Source organism: Diplotaxodon limnothrissa, linkage group LG23, assembly GCF_057381915.1.
Source record: "Diplotaxodon limnothrissa isolate DT_005_m linkage group LG23, D_limnothrissa_male_GT1.1, whole genome shotgun sequence".
Taxonomy (NCBI): Eukaryota; Metazoa; Chordata; class Actinopteri; order Cichliformes; family Cichlidae; genus Diplotaxodon; species Diplotaxodon limnothrissa.
In genome coordinates, this window is record NC_140617.1 from 22757246 (window position 1) to 22778101 (window position 20856).

The following is a 20856-nucleotide window of genomic DNA, read 5'->3' on the forward strand; positions in this document are numbered from 1 at the left end:
ATTTTTGAATAGTTTGCCAGTAATCGCCTATAAGAGGTTAATTTTGCCTTGATACGGCCATAAAAAAGGTCTGATGTAACTGGTTCAGCTGGGGAGCAGCAGTGCAGGTCATTTAAAGATAATGATGATGATTTGATCTTTCCAATAAAACACGCCATCGAGAAATATAATGAGAAAGTGTCACAACTGCTCTTCCCCGTGAAGGAAATCTTATAATCTTCCTATTTCCCCCCTAATGAACACAAGTTTTCTTTGGCCCCGAGAGCAAACCTGGGAATGTGTAGGACCCAGCAGACCTCCCAGCCCCCCGGCTTCACCTGTTCGCGTGCACATTTCTGCTCCTTCTCTCCCCCCCCACACACACCCCCACACTTGTGATTGCCTTCCACTGCCCCATGATAATTCCCCCAAACCTCATGTCTGTAACGATGCTGTTGTACGCGGGCTGCAGCTTGCTGATCCTCTCCGTGTCTCTGGCCGGTGCCTCTCTGACCGAGATGGTGTTCCGCTGCCCGGGCTGTACCGCGGAGCGCCAGGCGCTGTGCCCAAAGCTCACCGAGACATGCGCGGAGATAGTGCGCGAACCGGGCTGCGGGTGCTGCCCCGTGTGCGCCCGGCAAGAGGGCGAGCTGTGTGGCGTGTACGCCCCGAGGTGCTCCACCGGTCTGCGATGCTACCCGACGCCCGACTCGGAGCTTCCCCTGGAGCAACTGGTGCAGGGCCAGGGGCAATGTCGGCGCAAAGTGGACACCGAGGCAAGCGCCCACAGCCAGGAGCAGCGGGAGCAAACCAGCGGTCAGTCAGTTTACCGGAAACCTGCTTTTCTTCTATCAATTTTTAATGACACTGTCTAGACTGCAGGCTGAGAAACAGTGCAGAAATATTGCATTGTCATGAAGGCTAAGCCCTAATCTGGCTGAAAAGGGGACTCAGCAGGGAAGTTGTCCATATTCCTCTTCACTGCATATTTATGATACTAAACCATGTTTCCCCTCTTTTAAACACCTTTAAATAAACTGCGAGTTTGTATTTCACGCAGATTTCAGCATCTCATAGTTGCTAGATTGCTACATTCATACATGGCCTTTGCATTGCCACGCATTTGAGGGGTGTCATTTTATAATTTGTGCTACAGCAAATGACTAGTTTTTAAAGCATTTTGCAAGGCGGGGGATGTAATGTGCATTGGGTCATTCTAGTGTGCACGCAGAGAAATAAACACAAGAGATAAAGGAACAGCCACTCTGCACAGCTCATCTCAGCTGTGCACCACACAGCTGGCCCTCCTGAAAAAGCTGCCTTTAAAACACTGCAGCAGAGTTAGTCACCTGCAAAAGCCCCAGAAGTTGTACTCAGTGGGATGGACACAGAAAACAGTGTAGTATTGATGTTGACATTTCCCCCAGGGGAGTGGAGAGAAAGAAATATATAAGTAGAGAGGGAGAACGCTGAAGGAATGCCACGTTGATTGGAAAAGTGGACTTTAGGCTTTGACTAGACCTAACTATAGACTGGCTTTGACACTGACTCCATTAACTGTAGGCTGCCTACCTGGATGTATACGCTGGAGGATCACAATGAAGCCTGGAGCCAGCGAGGCTTATGTGGTTTGTGTTTGAACAAGGGCAGGTCACAGTGAGGAAGAAAAGCAAACAGCCTCATTAACTGGCTGAATTTGAGGCCGCAAAACACAGTCAATGAATGTAGAGTGGGGCCAACCGGGGTGTGATTTTTACTCATTTCCAAAATCCATGCTTTGTCAGAGTTTACCTTCAGACTGACACATGTTTACTTTGGGCACTGGAGTCCTGGAACATAGAGAAACTACCAAAAACAGGACCCATGTGTAACCCCCACTCCCTGAACACAAGAGGTCAAAAAAAGCTTTGTGATGCATTTTGTGATTTAATCATCAGCCTCAATAATTGCTTGGTTATGCTCATGTGAATAGTGCATGTAAAGGAATGAACTGAGAGTTACACAAGAGCAAAACCAGAGAGCAGACTACATGGGCACATCGTGTAAAGGCTTGTTAGACATCACTATTTCTTTGCGTTCTCTGAGGTTTTTGGCGCCTGGTTCCCCGGGTTGAAGGTTTCAAGATTTAGTTCGACGTGTCCAAAAAAACTGGTAAAAGCTTAGAAATAAGCCCTAAAAGCTGAACCTGGAGATGTTGTGGATAAAAGCTTTGGTGCTAATGCTGCTGCAGATGGAAGAGTGAAGTCTGAAACTCATGCAGCATTACAGTGAGTGGTCTAAGTGACATGCAGAGCTTTCTTGGGGCCAGAAGATGAAAGAAAGTTAGATTTTTTTATTTTTTATTTTTTTTTACCGAAGTGAGGCTGGAAACACTTTCCTGAGGCTAATTTCAAGAGTCACAAAAGAATAAATTGCTGCTCATCCCATCATTTTTTCAAAGATACTACACTAATAGGTGCTAGGTTGATTTGTCGTGGAGTCTGAGCTTTTGCGATACGTAAGTCATCTGCAAAAAGCAAAAACACAAAGCAGCTCACAGAGGTCTCTGGATGATGAAGAGCAGCCTTTAAATGTTCTGGTTAATACCCATTGCATTCACTTTATTCCAGGAATTAATCTGGGGGGAAAAAGATTAATTTAATAATTAAGTAGTTTTATTTATTTGATCCCTGAGGAGGTGATTCTTGAGCTGATTTGGCATCTGGGCAAGGAATCAAATGACGAAATAGTACAGCTGCTTTATTTGGATGTTTATATAAATACACATCATCCTGACATCATCTTCTTCTTTGTCCATTTAGCATGTCAGCTTTTAAAAAGGAACAAAGACAAGGAACAGCAAGCTGTGTCTACTTAGAGGTGGCATTTTTACAGTTTTTTTTCTTCAAAAGAATTTATCTGATCATAGGTATACAAGAGTGCACCGAGAGCAGCTGCAGAGTCCCTATAATCTCTCTAATCAACACTACAAGTGACCCGCAGCAAAGAGGCCAAAGGTCAGAGCACCTATTTCTTTGATCCAAGAATAATCATGTAGGGAAAAAAGGAAAGAAAAGAAAAGAAGAAAAAAAGTAATGCACAGCTTTTTGTTAAAAGTTAGAATAGGAAGATATAGAAGATTGGGTGATATTAAATTATTGTTTGCAATCAAAACCAAAAGTCTGATTAGGCTTATGACAAGAGACGAATGAAAAATATCAGTGAAAATACTCAAAACAAGATAGCAAATAGGAAAGGAACACATTACTGTGAGATAAAGACTGCAGTGATGCTTTCGGCATATGTGTCTGTGGTTGAGGTTACAGTGCTTTGTTCTGACTAAAGCACCTAATTAATAGCATAACTTGGTAACAGATATTGCTTCATCACTGAAAATTCCTTTCAGTGTCATGTTAGATTCGTATTAAAACTCTTTGTACAAATAATGAAGGTTTTTGACTGGGAGTGAAAGAAAACTGACTCATTTATAATTAGGTGTGTAAAGAATACGTTTGTCTACAGCCTGATCGAGATAGGATTTCTAAGATTAAGCTCATGCATGTTGGTCAGATCTACTGCACAAACTACACAATTCAGCTCTGTTCGCGGGATCATTGAGTTCCTGGTTTAAATGATAGTTGTCTGCATCAGTGTATTATTATAACCATCTCATGATAAGTAAAGTATAATACACTGAAAGTGTATGTGCTAATTGTACATTCAAAGACATATAGCTTTTGCTTTAACACCCCCCCCCCCCCCCCCCAAAAAAAAAAAAAAAAAAGAAATCGTCTAGCATATGCTAGTAAAAAGGCTGCCCTTTATGAGATGAAATACATAAAGGAAATACAAATTTTCAAGTTCTTGAGTTGCGTTAGTCAATTCACTTGAAGTCAAAATCTGATTTAAAATCTGCTATATGTATGCTATATATATATATATATATATATATATGACAGTGTGGATATGCTTTTAGACAATATTTAGCTCTCAGACTTTATACTGAAACCATTCAGATCAACATGTTGGTGCATCTTTCCCACTCTGGTTTTCATATACGAAATTTATATACTGTAATGACATTTCTTTGAAGCCTACTTTGATAAACCTAATATCCAACTGTTTTTGTGGAGTCTTGAATATCCTGGATTGGATTCAACAGGATCAAACTGTTAGGATAGAGATCCTGAGATGATTGCTGGCACTTGACACAGACCGTGAAGATTAACAGATCTGAAATGTCAAAGTGGTCACTGTAATGTGGTGAAAAAGGGAGAAAGAAATGGGATACTCCCTTGCAAAATAATGTTCCATAAATGAACCCGTGACCTGGTTAGAAAATTGGATTCTAAGAATATAATGATATAAAATATCAGAGCGTACGTTTTTTCAGACACAACAAAATGGCAACAAAGTTATCCTATTTACTTGATTTTGAGCTGAAATGTCTTCCTATTTAAAATTAACACCCACATTTTTCCCACTACCCTGTGTTTATGCACAGTATCACTTGATATTCCATTCCCACAGAAACCTGGATCCAAATAAAGGTTCCTTTAAACAGATTGGATGGGCGTTTAATTGTTTTGACTGGAATCATACAGATACAACCTCGAAAGAGAACATGTTGATAAAAAAAAGCTCCAAATAGAGCCAGTTCCTGCACACAAGATTTCAAAAGAGTGAAGCAAATGCTGTTGTCCCCTTAACAACACCTCACTAAACGTACTGTTAATCAACCAACCACTCAAAACAACCGTCTTCCAGTGTTACTTTTGCTGTTATGGAGATGGGAAATGAGGTGGAAAGAACGGGGGGGACTCCTGTGACATCTGGTTGCTGAAATAACACTGTTAGCTGACAGGGGGCATTCCTGTGTACCTGCAGGGGCATTCAGACGGAGCCTGCAGGACTGAAATAGCTCCGAGATAATCTTGCCCAAAATGGGTATTTATGCCATCTCCCCCTGAGGCGTCAACTTCACGCATATCCGTGCCAAGAATCTCCTCTTGCCTATTGAGAACCAGAATAACTTCCCAGCCTCCAGATTGGTCAAGGGTGATTTAAGACAATACAAACACTGTCTGAAATGCAACTGAAACTGGGAGTGTAAATGGGGGCAGTTTCTGAGCTTGTTTTAATAAAGGACAAATTCTTTAAAAGTATGAGAAAGACCTACAGTTGTCGTAAGAAGATCATCAGCTCAAAGGCACAAGTTTGGTCTTTTAATGCTTTCTTTGATCTGTTCTTTTTCCAGAGTGTAAGTTTTTATTTGACCACTCTTCCTGGTAGAATTGATTGAGTTCATTTAAATTGGCATCCAACCTTTAAGCATAGTCTACAAACTTTCAATAGGGTTGATGTTGGGGCTTTGTGAAGGCTATTCCAGAAACTTAATGTTAGCCTGCTTTCCATTCCAAAGCCAGTTTTGATGTGTGCTTGGGATTATTGTCCTGTTAGAGCACCCAGATGTGTCCAAGTTTCAACCATATGGCTCATGATTTGAGGTGAAGTTGAAGGATTTGAAGGTACTTCTTCTTCACTCAATTATATCCAATGTACCAGTACCAGTGGTAGCAAAACAGCTCCAAGAACATGATACTACCACAGCAATTCTTGACAGTTGGTATAGTCTTCTTTGGTTTGAAAGTCTTACTTTGACGGCTCCAAAAACACTTCTTACCACTGTGGCCAGATAGCTCAATCTTTGTCTCATCTGACCATAAAACTTTCCTAGAAGACATTTGACCTGTCAATATGGGGAACTGCAAATTTCAGCCAAGTTGGAAGGTGCCAATTTTTAAGCAGGGGCTTTTTTCTTGTTCAGCACCCTCTAACTGTCAACACTGATGTAGTTTCCAGGTCATGGTAGACCTGACCCTACACATCCAAACCAATTTCCTCTCACCTAAGGGTCTTCTTTCAGACCATTACAAAGCGGTGACACGTTCAAATAAGTTGTAGTTAGGTACAATTGTTTGAATGGGTGATCTTGGAATCTGTAACTGTTAATCTTCTATAATCTCTTCTGGAGCTCCAAAGCTTAGAACTCAATCCTATTGAAAATTTGTTGACTACATTTTAATATCAGGTCCATTCCAGGAAACCAACGAAATTAATGAACACCGATAGTTTTGCCAAGAAGAGTGGTCAAATATCCACCCAGAATTATGGCAGAAGCTTGATGATGAGCACCAAAATATGTGCAACCTTTATTTTATTAAAAAAATGGTACAATGATAGATAATTAGAAGTTTGTGAACTGACACTTTTGATTAACATCTAACTCTGTAGTGTAGTGGTTAACACATGCATTATACATGGAAGGTTGATGGCTAGTGTACTCCCAAGCACAAATAAGTGGGAGGATTTTTAGAAAAAGGGGAAAAGGGAGCAGCTGAAAGTACCAACCCTAGTAACTTGTAGTTAGCAAACAGTGAAAACTAAATATTGTTTAAAAACAAATTAATGATTAACTCATGTTTCTAAATAATAGATAAACAATAGCTAATTCTGATAAAACTGTGTAGAGAATCGGGGAAGATTCTTTGATTTACAAGCCTAATCTATTATAGTCTAGTGGCAGTAGTTAATAGTACAAGTCTAATAATATTTTTGTTATAATCGAAGTCATGTCCTAGCCAAAGAAAAAACTGTTTTTGTTGTCATTGTTTAAAGAAATCTATTTAATGGTGCCTTATTTAGTTTTTTTCTAAACAGATAAAAGTCAAGTTTACAATCATTGTTACTGACCAAAACACACAGAGTGTATTTCAGGGCTTGCAAACATCATGACTCTATCTAAATGTTTGTCAAAAAGTACAAAATGTGCATTCTTTTAGATTTTTTTGTACCATCCCACAGCCTTTTTTTATTCCTTTGCTTGTTTCAGTCCATAAACATTATAGTTAAAAAATGCTAAAAAGTTATTATAATGTAATTGTTTATTGTGACTTTAGTTGAAAGATTAATAGGATAAGAATGACATCACCACGAAAACCATGATCAGTTCCTAAAAAGTAGACCTTTGAGGTACAAGGTTTGTAGCAGAGTATTATTGCCAGCGTGATGCACTCTAAGCGTTGTCGTGTTACAGCTTGCCTCTGTTTAGGCCGTGTAAAATCTGCCCAAAGTTCACCCAGGGCTGCCGGTAGTGATGCCTAGTCTTGGATACCACAGAGCATACATACATGCTGGAGCCTGTGCAACAGCCTGCTTTCAGATGGCTGTTGCAGGCCAAAAAGCCTGCAAGGTAAACATATCTAAACTCTGCTGAGTTTGTGTTTCCAGAAAACAGCTCCACTAGGTCTTGTAATGGATTATAGTCTGTAATAAATCTACTCATTGACATATGACCTATTTATTTCACACCTTAGAGCGATGCTTAAGAAGTTAACAGAGAAAAGCTGTGCCTTTTAAAGCCTCTAAAATTTAAAGAGATCATTTTTGGGTAACTGTTGTTTCCACTTACTGAGAGTCAGAGAGATGCTTCATTTGTTCTTAATTTTTTCCCCTTTTACCTTTGTGTGCAAACACACAAAATATGCAAACTTCTAATTGAGTAAGTGGTAGCCAAAAGTAACGCATATAGTATATCTGTGTATGAAGCTTGACCTAGTTAGTGGATGTCTCTGGAGTTACACTTCAGCAAAGATTTAAACAGACAGAAATAATTGTCAGAGAAGATTGTTTGAGTTAATTACAGTGATTTCCAGTCTTGGAACCTTTCAAAACTTACTTGATTTAAAGTTCAAGGTGGGCATTTCTAGTACAACTTTCAGAAAGGTTGCTTGTATTGAGTCAGTCCTTGGAAGTCTCAATTTTGACCACGGGCACTGTCCTGACATGACTTGATGGGGAGTCATTTGTTGGAAATTACATTAACCACTGCTCATGCCATTGTGATTGTTATTTTGCCACATGGTCACATTCTGTGCTTAATACCAACCCAAACCTACTTGCCAGATTTGGATCCCTCAGACTTTTCTGAAATTGAAATCAACAAGGCGTGCGATTTTGAAAATTGAAGGAGCCTTCAAGAACCTAGAGTTGCAAAAGCAGAAGTGCAAGATCTGCCAAATATAAATCAAATATTGTTTTTGACCGCTCGTATCTTCATACTGGGCTTAGGTTAGGCTAGCAGTTAATCAGTTAGAAGTTCAATATAGATGTCTGCAGCTCCCTAACATTATTATAAGTTTAGAGCCCCATTTTTAATGGACAGTAGCTGTACCTCCAGTAGTCCAAAAGTCTCGAGCCACCCCTCATTTCCTTATATTTTGTAAGGAGCCAGACTTTGTTGTTATTTTTTCTTGAGCAATATTTCTCCAGGCTTTCTGGAAGTCTTTCAAAGCCACTTAACACTAACATATGAATCATTCAAGCATGAGAAAAGACATCTAATTCAAAAAATGGTTAGTGTTGTGTCGATATGTAGCAGACAACTTAGCAAAGAACCTATTTTAAATTGTATCTTTAGACATTTTGTTACTGTTGGCCTGTTGGAAAAACCCTGAATTTGTTCCAATTTCTTTAATCAACAAAATATGCCAAACATAGAGCAGTTTGACTGACAAAAAAATAGCATTTTTGCACTAACATGGTGCTCCCTAAAAAGCTGTTAGCTGAACATTTGGTTTTTCTCAGCATGGTGTGCAATGTGTTATTACAAAAAATGAGGAAACTGGACAACTGGCGGACAAACGAAGAAGTGTCAGTCGTGACAAAATAGCTACAGCAGATGAACAATACCTAAAATCCATGTTTTAAGAAATAGAAAAAAATCCTGAAAGGCCCTGAAAGATACATCTGGCCAATATACTTTTCATTAAAGCTTATTAGAAATGTTCTGTCAAGAAGCCATTCATAAGGAAGGGAAACAGGGAGAAAAGGCTGACGTCTGAAAATTACACAAGAACTCAACTGAAAATCAGTGGCAACAGGTCAGATGGAGGTATGAGGCATTTGAATGTCCTTCAAGAAGCCTGGAGAACTATTCCTGAAGACTACTTAAAGAAAGGACAAGAAAGCTGCCTGAGAGAGTTTGGACTGTGTTTGAAGAATAAAGGTGGTCTCACCAAATATTTACCTCCAAGCTGGAAAGAATGGCACAAACTCTGTTCGTGGTTTATATACTGCATTTCCATGTATGTTTGCATATTTTATTGAATTGTTGCGCCTATTTCCAAATTTTCCCAGCAAAACGTAAACAAATGAAGGGTGCCACAAGACTTTTGCACAGTACTCAGTTATAATATGTATACGATGGAGCAAGAATGCTTGGTGCTTGGAGATTTCCTTTCTGAACCTTTCCATTCTCTATGGCTTGGCCAAGTCTGTCATTTGCTCACTTGACCAAAATCTGGACAATCAGACATAACACTTCTGGCCTACGTGCCACCTGGGAATTCAACATGGATCAGATATAGAAAGGAAGCCTCTCAGGCTATTGTGTAGGGATTAATTCAAGCAGTAGACTGGACAGTAGGCCTGCTGCTCTGTTGATGCTGCTGATCTCCAGCCCACTGCTATGGAGTGGTTTATACTGCAGAGGCCTAGTGCCCCCTAAAAGTGGGGTCCTGACCCTTTGTATTTGTGTGTGCGTATGTGCGTTGAAGAGGAAGCGTACTGCTATAGATTGTGTATTCATGTGTGTGTCTGTGCCTGCCCAGACTTTTAGTGAACATCTCATCTGAACATCTGACTTTTGCCCCTTTTAGGAAAGAAATGCTTTCCTCAAAGAAAATCCAGAGAGAGCACAGTGCAGCATCGTAGGGGGAACTCAAGTCCAACAACACTAGATCTATCTGATGGCAACGGGCGCCAGCACCTTGTTATTGTTTCGTTTGAAATTTCCTTTCTCCTGCTCTTTCTTAGGCCTTTTGTAATCATATTCTATAACCGGATGTCAAATTTACCTCTTGCAGGGTACAGGGAATGCCTCCTCAGTCCACCATCGCCGCTTTCATTTAAATACATTTCCACAAGTCTGCATTGTAAAGCTTGGTCTGCATAGCTGCGAACTATCCACTTGATTGGCCAACTATTTGACCTTCTTTACTGTCTCTGCTTATTTCCCTTCTTTCGTTCAGGTGTCAAGTGAAACCCTGCATAAGCGAAATACACGATTTCCACCAAAAGTTCAGCAAAAAGACACAGTGTCCTGACTCATAAATTCACCTTGTGAAATATTACTTGTAGCAGCAAGAATGCGCATCATGTAACATCTTTTCATCGAAAATCTGCTGGTTTGGAAAGACGCTCCTCTTCCACTCCCTGCCAACCCTCAACTCCAAAGTATGTTCTGTTGTCAGAGACAACAAGTTGGGCTGGACCTGATGGCCTCTTTCTTTGTTTGCTCCATCTGTCTGGAGAGCTTTTTTGTGCTTTTAGGTTAATGTTTAACAAGACTCCAAGCCGAGGAGAGACGGGTGAAGTAAATGAAAGCTGCCTGGAGGAATTTCTACAGGGACTTGAAGAGGCAGTTGTCCCTAAATTTAAATTTAAGGTTCCTGTTTTAACGCCAGTGTCACTGAGGGCATTGTTTGCTCCTCTGGGAATGTGTATTTCTGCTTTAAAAGGATTAAAATCGACACAGGATTAATCCTACCGAATTTGGTGATTTTTCTTTTGATCCTTTTTTTTTCATATGATTCGCCCACACAGCTTTTCTCATGTTTATTTGTGTTCATTTGGGCACAATGGAAGAATTCTCACCTGCCACACAGGGGGCCTGGGTTTAATTCCTCGCCAATGTAGAGTTTTTATGGATTGGAACATAACTACTGGGCTCCTTTCTTAAGATGGCCTTCAAAGAAACTTTGGCCAAGTTGCCCCTGATTAGTGTGTACTTAAAATGTTAGACAAGGTGCTAACATGATAGGTAAAAGAGGACTTCTATGGAAGTGTGTGCAATACGCTGAGGCTTGTAGTAAGAAAGTGCTTTGAGTTCACAGTTAGAGTAGAAGAGTGTTATATAAGTACCAGTCCATATACATTTTAAATGGGATCTGATCTATTTTTAGCTTACCATTTATTAGCTAGTGTTAGTAATTTTACGTGCTACTCCATTTATTCTACTTTATTTAATGACCCACTTTCTCATTTACTTGGATATTTAAATGTTCATCAGTAAACACTATTAGCTAAGCACTTAACTACTAGTCATATATTTGGACTGGTACTTACATAGAACTTTTCAACTTTATTTGTGCACTGAAAGTGCTCTCTTACTACAAGCCCATTCATACGAGCACTTTTAGGTTAACTTTCACTTCAATGGGCAAAACTCAGGTTTTAGTACCTTGCCCACAGATACTTCAACATGCGGACTAGAGGAGCTGGGCATTAAACCACCAACTTTTCAGTTGGCAGCTGATTTGCTCTGCCTCCTGAGCAACAGTCACTCCAAATTAAAAACAAAAGAAAAAAACGTTGTTGAACTTTGGCTTGATTCTTCTCAGGAATTAAGCCACTCATTTTCTTTGGGAGGGAAAAGCCAACAGCAGTTCCTCCTGTAGATGATCACATTTTTATTCAAGTAGCATGCTTGGTGATTTCATTTAGGAAGAAAACTGAAAATCTGTATTTTGGAGTTCATTTTAAAGACACCACAATTAAATCAATGTAGTGGCATAAAATAGACTTCTATGTATTATATGTTTGGGCTGCCAACTCAAATCAAGGCTTTAAAAAACATATGTATTTACCGATTAGCTCCACTGTTAAACTCACCTGCTTAATATTGTGTAGGTCTCTTGTGCACAACCAAAAAAAAAAAAGCTTGATGTGTATGGACGCAGGGGTAAGTGGTTTTACTAGGATCTTCTAATTTCAGTCAAAATCACCATGATAAATCCTTGGCAAAGTAGAAGTAATACAAGTAGCACCAGTACAACTAGTAGCATTAGTAGTAGAATATCAAGGGTGTCAAATCCATTTAAATCACTGGCCATGTACAGCCCACTTGAATCCTAAGTGGGCTGGAGCAGTAAAGCTTAAAAAATGTTTCCCTTACTTTACGTAAGGGAAATCCCTGAGATGTCTAAACCTCTGAACGCTTCGTGAATCACATTTGATACATGAGTTTTTGTGAGTTTTCGAGACTTCTCAAACATCAATGTGATTTTTTTCATAGAAAAACCTAAAAAGAAAATTGCACAATAAAATGTTTTTAAGCAATAAAAGTTTTAAAAAAATGAATGTGGGAGATGTGACGCAAACAAAAACTCAGGTATTTGATTTAATATTTAATTAGTTATTTTTTAATTTGCTAGAACACCTGATTAAAAAACATTTTAAGAAAGAATTTTCTGTCAATTATTTCACCGTTCAGCCTTTAAATGGGTTAGAAACAAATATTGCAGTTCTGGCGATACATTTCAGTTTTTCCAAATTGAAAAAAGAAATGCTGCTGCAGTAAGTCAAAGACCCATCGGCAAGACTCTCTGGGCTTACACTGTCATGGAAATGAAAAATAAATTTATTGTGTAAATTAAATGTACTTAATGCACAGAAAATATTCCATTTTCAATAAAAAAAAGAAAATGATATTGTAAAGATTAAAAAAAAAGAAACATTTCAGTCTTAAATTGAACACTAACAATAAAAAAAAAAGTTTTCACTCTGCTGTATGACAGGCTGTAGGTTAAATCTTTGTCAGCAAGAAAACAGTTAAACTCGTGAAAATACTGTTAGAGGTCCAATTTTTATGGTGTCCTTCTTTAAAATTTCCACATTTTTCCAAAGCCACCCACTGGGCCACTTTTGGCCAATGGGCCATATGTTTGACACCCCTTCACTACATGGACAAAAGCACTGGTTTTCGTACACATCACACCTACAGGAAGCTGCTCAGCCATGGAAACCCTGCCATGAAGCTGTCCGCTCACAGTTTTTGTGCTGATGTTAATGTCAGTGGAGGTTTGAAGCCATGCAGTTACTGACAGAAAAGAGTGTTGTTGATTTTTACGCACTCAGTGACCCCGCTCTGTAACTTTGCTTGGTCTGCTACTTCATGACTGAGTTGCTATGTGTCCCAAATGCTTCCTCTTTGCAGTAATACCACTAACAGCTGATCTTGGAATAACAAGGAGGGAAAAACTTTCATAGTATCACACTCGAATTCAGTGAGATCTTTAGAACGACCCATTCTGTCACAAATGTATACTGCATGGTTGATTTTATGCACCTGTGACAAGTGCGGCCCATCTCTTTTGTCCATACAGTGTAACTTTACATATTTGATTATATCCATTGTATTTTTTTATCAGCATCATTAACATTTGCTCGTGGGACTGATTCACACTGTAAAGCCACCATGGAAACTTCATCATGACGCAAGTTCAGTAGTAGCCAACATTTCTCAGCTCATAAGCTGGTCAAGAATGTGGGGTTTCTTCTCTCTTAAGAGAAAGGAAATATTTCCAGTGACTCACTGATTGTGCTGATACATTTCACAGTGGTTTGGACACATTTTGTGGAAAAGTCAAATGCGTTAAATAAACTATCACAAGCTCAGGAGACGTGCTTGTAAAAATGCAACAAAAAGTAAAACAAACAATAAAAAAACAGCCACAAACACAGATGTGTATGTTCTGTGTTTATATCAAAATTAAGTGGAAAAAATGCATTTAAAACATTTTAATGCTTTTAAACACCAAACAGATTATGTTGAACCTTGTGCTTCATAGTTTCATGATTTATACAAGGGTAGATTTGCATGAGTCACACTTTACAGTTTTTTATCATATATCGTCTGAAACAAGCTGTTTTACATCTTCAACATTGCCAACCTACCTTTAAGAGCATTTCTTTCCCTGATTGGCTCAACTGAGCCGTGTGCTTGAGATGACCATATTATGCACTGAAGAAAACAGTGAAAGATTTGGAGGAGTCTGAAGCTTTAACTCCACAATGATACATTGTGTTTATTGTCTATCTAACTATGTCTTACATACACAATGAAAAATGTTTTTTGCGAATATATGTCTTTTATTTCCTATTTAGTCTATAAATTCTGAAATTAGTTACTTTACATGGATATTAGGCTGATTTATGTCACCAAGACACTGTTTGAGATGACATTGTATCTTACAACCGTTTTTAGCTTTGAAGTCTTGTTTCAACACGTCCTAGTAACAATTCACAATTTAGACTTTTGTTAATACATGGGTCCTGGGTGTAACTCCACCATCTGGCTAGGAATTATTGCTGTTACTCCAAAGGACATGCTGTTATTATTTATTCCTGATGGAGCTCAGTCTCGGAGGTCAATCTCACCTCTGCCCTGTAAAAAGGCTATCAGTGGTTTTCTAAGCACCTCTTTTGTTGCTCTGAAAAATGATCTGTGCAATCTGGAGTGTGTCTCCTGTCACTTCCAGCAGCTGAAAATTCCGTTTCATTACCAAGAGAATGACAGTTAATGGGAAACAGAGTGGTTGAAAGTGCAAAGACACTCTAGGTTGTCAGCAACGTGTCCCCGAACAATAGCCATAAGAACTTTCCTGGCTAAACCGCACAATGTTACTGAGCCGTTAAAAAACAAACAACCAAAAAAACAAAACAAAATTCTTTATAGCTTTTTGATCTTTTTAGCATTAGAATGAAATCTTAATCTGCTGCTTTTGTGTCATTACCCATCATCCACAGGAGAGGCTGTGGAGCTGCAGCCGGAGCATGGCGCGAGCGAGATTCCCGGTATCCGAAAGCCCAATAAAGAGGCCGCCTGGCTGGGGCCCAAGGAAAGCGCCGTACGCCAACACAGACAGGAGATGAAGACCAAGATGAAAACCAATAAGGTGGAAGAGGTGAAACCTACTCGGCCCAAACAGGCAAGGCGAAGTGGCGTGTCTGTTTAATTTCTGTAGAGGTTTAACAAAGTCACACTCATGTGATTTTAGCAGCTGTATTTACACTGATGTGTTACATTTTAATAACACATGGGATCATTACAATAATCGGTTATTTTAAAGTCTGGTAAGATTTTGCTTTGAGACACTGGGATCACATGAAGCTTGCGCCACATATCAGATGTAGACGCTGAGGTGAAATCGCCTGAATTATGCCCTGCAACAGAGCTTAGTGTTGATATAAGATTGTATAAACTGAGTACATCTACTGTAGTCCCTTTGAGTGTGGAGGAACAGCTGCACTCAGACTTCACAGACATGTGCTGCCCCCCTCTGGTGCTGCAGGTTCTTTTAGACGGCATTGAAGATATTTAAATGGACGAACCCTCAACCTTTAATACCCCTGACCTGCTCTGAGTGAGATTTTTGAGAAAACCTCATAATTTTTATCCATCATCTGTCCACTAAAACAATCAGGTAAAGGTTAAATTGCTTTGCTGGGAACTTTAGAACTTCTCAACAAGATTTCTGGGGGTTACCGATGAGTCATTATTCACAAGTGACTTTCATAAACAGAAAGACCTTTAGCTGTAGCTGAACCGAGTCAAAAATGTGCCAATAGCTTTGCAAACCTGCTGTTGATGTGCATTGGAGAAATTGGTTTTAATTGATTTTAAAATAAATTTTTAAAATGTGAAAATTAAGAAGACACATGAATGAACAGATGTTTGATTTTCAGAGGGAGCCTTGAAGCTCCAGCACACCTAAATGCCACTATGGATGCCCATGGGTTACACTTGCTACAGCTTTGCAGTTGAATTGAATTAAATTCCTTTCTTTCCAGTACAACAAGAGTCAAGGTCAACTTCTCCTTTCATACAGTAAAACTGAAAACAAAACTCCCTAACGGTAAAAAGCGATTGAATAATATTATAAAAGACAATACAAATATACGATGTAAGTATAAAAGTATGAATACAACTCAAGTCTCTTCAAGTCATTGTTTGTATTGTTTGTACATGTATTACTTGTACTGTCTCTCTAGTGTTTTCGAATCCTGGTTTTATTTATTAGTTTTATTTTATTTCTTCTTCTTCTTATTATTATTATTTGTATTATTTAACTTTATTTATAATAATTTAGTATTTTTATTTATTTATTGTATTCAAATCTTTCTATGACTGCTATCTGAAACGAGTCTAAGAAAATAAGGATTGCACTCTACAGAATAAACACCCTGTCTATATTAATGTGTGCATATAACAATAAACTACTCTTACTTCTATATAAATGAAACAAGGTGCAGTATTCATATAGTGCAAATTGTTTAAAATATGTCTGTAGAGCCAATTTTGCAGTAGCGAGCTGTACATTTTTGTGATTTGGCTTCACAGTTTCAGTTTTGTTTGGTTATTTTATTTGAAAATTAAATTTTACTGATACACTGTCAAATCCTAACAACAGTCACCTCATCGCCATCTAAAGCACACGTACACACCGCAATAGTTTATTTTCACATCCTCGAGAGACAAAATAACAAAGTGCAGTATGACAAGAGGGACACCTCAATGTCAACCATATGTATTTAATTTGTGTAACATACTGGGATATTTATAATTTGAGCTATTTTGTTGTGTTTTGTAACTTTGCAATATATTGTATTATTTAATTTAGTTTATCTACTTACTGTTCTTACTGTCTCAGAGCAACTGTGACCACATAATTTCCTCAGATATTAATAAAGTATTCTGATTTTGATTCTCAAGGTGCTTTTTATTGCAGGGTATAAGGTAAAGACCTTACAATAACACAAAAATGTTAGTTTCAGTTTTTCTGAATATTATTCTGTGAATAGCCAAGATTTAGGAAAATCCAAATTGTTATTACGAGAAGAAAGAGAAAAAAACAGCCCTTTGTAAACGCAGGTGACTCACATGTAGTTATAGTTAATTATAACAGCCTTGCTGTGGACGTGACAGGCTTGTTGTTCTTATGTTTGCTTTTTTCTAAAGACTCAGTGTCAGCAGGAACTCGACCAGGTCCTCGAGCGGATATCCAAGATGCCCTTCAGAGATAACAGAGGTCCTCTGGAAGACCTGTATGCCCTGCATATCCCCAACTGCGACAAGAGGGGGCAGTATAACTTAAAACAGGTGACTCTGGGCTTTTTGGGAAAGAGGGCGGTAAGCCCAGAGGTTATACCCAACTGATAATATGCAGGTATGGAGAGGGGAGGTGGGCATCGCAACCACCATCTCTAACAAAATAATCCGTTGCACTGACATATCAAATCCTACAGTCATTTTCTCATCATAATACTGATAATAATAATAGTAATAATAATAACAGTATTAATAATTATTATAATGATAATAACAATTCAACTAATTGAACACGAATTACTAAAAAGGGGGGACTGCACATTGTGACCTGATAAGCTTCTTTTTGTGCATGCACTTTATAAAACATGTATAGTAAGACTGCTAGCTTAGCATGAAACGTGCAGGTAACAAAACTACAACATAAATTCTGTTTTTCAGTGCAAGATGTCTCTCCATGGTCAGAGGGGGGAGTGCTGGTGTGTCGACCCACACACTGGCCGACCCATCCCATCAGCTCCGACCGTGAGGGATGACCCCAACTGCAGCCAGTACCTCACAGAGCTGGAGCTCCCTGACATGGCCCAGATCTAAAGTGGCATCAAACATCCCAAAACATAAAAGGAAAAAGAAAAACTGTAAAGAGGTTGGGAACAAAGAACATCAGAGTAAGCTATGTATTATCTGTCTGTGCGTATGTGTCTTTAGTTCGTACAATGACACTGACATTTGAAGTCTTAACCACCAAAAAGGATTAAATGATAGAATCCAGCTTGCTGCGTAAGATGTAGCTGCAGATTACTTTTAGAGGGGAGTGAGTGGAGATAAGACTCCCTTTTCCCACTTAGATATTCAGTAGGCGTCATCTGGAGCGTCGGTGACTATGCTTTAGTGATTTTGACTTTGCTCGGATTGCTTTGTTATCAGTGTTTTGTACTGTATGCATTGAAAAATGAAAAGCCTTCAACATATGTGATGCTTCGAGGTGTGTTTTAATGCTCTAGCTTATAGACTACTGTTGGTTTAATACTATACACTAGGCTTTGAGTACACCTGGCTATTAATACAAAGTATTAAAGATGAAATGTAGTACCTGTTGGAAGTAGCGTGCATTAAATGTTCAGCCGAAGGACATGACCGTAAGTGATAAACAGATAATGCCATTAAAACTACGATACAATCAATCTGTGCACGTCATCATTCATGTGATGTGAATGACTTGAAAGCTTTTCAGAATGAATGAGTGAACTTGACAATGTTCAAACCTTGGAGATTTAGACTGTCTTTGCAAAAGTCTCAAGCCATCCCTCATTTCTTTATGTTTTTCTTCATAGAAGCCAGATTTTTCTAGCTTCTAAAGTTTTAACCCACTTAACAATGACCTATGAAATGATGGGTCAAGACTTTTGCACATTACTGTATGAATAGACAGTTTTATAATACCATAGCCTGCATTTCCCCAAGTGAAAACATTAAATATAGTCATACCGTTTTGAATTGAAATAATCTATATTTTGGTGCATACTTTATTGACTTTGCAGTTGTAGCTTGTTCATACTGACCCCAGCAAGCAAAACTGCAGGTCTGAAAGTGTGAAGAAAACATGGTCTTTGGATTTTATCACATTCTGCAGAAAACCTGATTTACCCTGTCCTCTATTATCAAATCTCACAATAACAGTGATCTCCAAGCATTTTATTTTATAAGGTCAAGACCCAGCAACAGGGAAAAATCACCTGTGGGCAAGCGCAAAGCAACAATGAGAAGGAGAAAAAGTCCTTCCTATAAAAAAATGAAATTGGGTGGTTGTTACATGTACAAGATTCAAACTTGTAATTTGAACTAAATAATTTCATGTTTCTATGGTGAACGTAATTAAAACATGTAGCATCTGCATGAAATTCGGCAACTTAATTTGTTATTCTTGAGATGACATGATACAATCTAGTAAGAGTGGTTAGTTGCCTGGACTCGAGAAATTCACAAGATCACATTAGATGTCAAACTACAGGAAAATCGCTGGAGTTTTAAGAGGCAGACAGCTACACCCACACCACGTGTATGCTATTGCTATTTATTGTGGTTTAACCTGTCAAGGACAAAAACGTACAGAAAATTCTGCATCAAGCCTTGTAATCATAGCTTTCCTACTTTTGTTAAGCCTGGTTTGACAGCTTGGTGGTGTGATGGTTAGTGCTGTTGCCTCACAGCCAGAAGGGCCTGCGTTCAAATCCACAATCTGGCTGGTTTGCAGTGTGTATTTAGAGTTAGGTTAACTGGTGATTATAAATTACCCATGAATGTAAGTGCAAATGGTTGTTTGTCTCTATGAAATCAACAACCCCATATTGGTTCATTAAGCAAGACTAGCAGTAATTGCCTTGATTAACAAAGTAGTTGTTCAAACAACAAGTTTTCATTGTGTTTTCCTAAAGTTTTTCACTTGTGTAGAATGAATTAAAACAAATTTCACTTTACGTACTTCAATAAATCACTTCAAGTCAATGTAAGTATACTACGTTGATACGTAATCTGGTTACATTAAACCACCAAATGCCAAATGTGTTGGTTTGACATGGTCAAAAATGGGTTATTGTACTTGGTTAAATCACGTGGAAAAAGGTGCCATGATTAAATTGTGTTCATCCAACAACAGAGTGTAGGAAGAAGAAATGTTAGGACAGGCAGGCGTTCACTCTGAGTGGTTGGGGAATGAAGGTAATAAGATGAATGGGGAGTGAAAGACAGGGGAGTGAAGAAAGGGTCCTAATGGCATCATGTGAGGTCCTCTAGCTGCCAAAAAGAAAAAATAACGAAAGGTTGGCTTAGGGTTATGTGATCCAGCCCTAACTATATGATTGATCAAAAAGGAAAGTTTTAAGCTTAATCTTAAAAGTAGAGAGGGTGTCTGTCTCCTGACAGGAGAGGGGCCTAATAGCTGAAGTCTTAAACTCCCATCCTACTTTTGGAACCACGAGTAAGCCTGCAGTCTAAGAGTGAAGTACTTTATTGGGATAAAATGTTAGCGTGAGGTCTTTAAGACATGACAGAGAATAATTGTTCAGGGTCTCAGAATTCTAGATCTCGCAGAGAGCCGATGAAGACAAGCTAACTTCTCTTTGTCATCTCATAAGTGCTCTCGCTGCAACAGATAGCAGCCAAAACCACTCAGTGATGTCACAGAGAGCCGTTCTGCTTTGACAGCAGATGGAAGCCACCTGCGTGAAGACTCACGGGCTGTCTTTAACAGCATCAAGGTCACAGAGATAGCAAATCGCGAAACACACAACTACTGACTCAACATGTTAACCATGGAGGCCCCTCATTAAATACTCGTGACAAAAGTGCAGACGTACAGTTTTTGTGAGTACATGAACTTTATTTAAATAGTGATTAGCCTTTACAAAAAACAAAAAAACGAGTACATCAATTACACACCTGATAAATATTTCACCATAATGTTCACATTAAAGTGTTCAGAGTGTTACTGTGTTGTTGTGTTTACACGTGTGCCTGAATCAACAGCATGACAGAGGCTTGCACTGAGAAAAACAGGCTGATGTGCCGCTGTCAGTGTTCCCCAACCATCGTGATAAAGCGAGGAGACATTTCTATATTTCATTGACTGAATATTAGGATTACACAACAAAATAAACAGCAAATTAGGCAAATGCTTGACAATAGAATAAATCTTTTCCTCTGTCGTCATAGCAGCACTTTGACTGGAAGATCACGATAGTCTTTGTCAGCAACCGACTGAAGAGTGAAAACCACATCCACACCTAAAATTGTTTTCCTCTTTTGGGCTTGATCTGTCCCTCATCCAACAGCTCTGTGGAGCCACATGCAAATCAAAATTCAAACTGGCGTGGGGCAGAAGGCACTTGAATTTACATAAAAACTCAGCGACCTTGCTCTTCGCAAAATGAAGTACTCGATGAACCCTGAGA

General features: G+C 38.8%; 1 protein-coding gene across 3 annotated transcripts; it reads left to right on the forward strand.

Moving 5' to 3' along the window:
• Nucleotides 1–380: 380 nt before the first annotated feature.
• igfbp2a (insulin-like growth factor binding protein 2a) lies at nt 381–17500 on the forward strand. 3 transcript variants are annotated; one of them, XM_085347212.1, is made up of 4 exons: nt 381–795; nt 14608–14789; nt 16820–16960; nt 17348–17500. In XM_085347212.1, the coding sequence occupies exons 1-4, from the start codon at nt 396–398 to the stop codon at nt 17498–17500; spliced, it is 876 nt and encodes a 291-aa protein (XP_085203338.1). In that variant the 5' UTR covers nt 381–395. The 3 variants fall into 3 exon arrangements, with proteins under 3 accessions (XP_085203338.1, XP_085203339.1, XP_085203337.1); XM_085347213.1 differs by having other exon boundaries at nt 14608–14765; XM_085347211.1 differs by having other exon boundaries at nt 396–795; nt 14608–14804.
• The last annotated feature ends 3356 nt before the right edge of the window (nt 17501–20856 follow it).

What these genes read in the sequence shown, in the direction of transcription:
- igfbp2a (XM_085347211.1), top strand. Translation starts at nt 396, where the DNA reads ATGATAATTCCCCCAAACCTCATGTCTGTAACGATGCTGTTGTACGCG. An exon ending in AACAGGCAAGGCGAAGTGGC is followed by an intron (nt 14,805 to 16,819) that starts GTGTCTGTTTAA and finishes TTTTTTCTAAAG; the next exon opens with ACTCAGTGTCAGCAGGAACT. An exon ending in GGCAGTATAACTTAAAACAG is followed by an intron (nt 16,961 to 17,347) that starts GTGACTCTGGGC and finishes TCTGTTTTTCAG; the next exon opens with TGCAAGATGTCTCTCCATGG.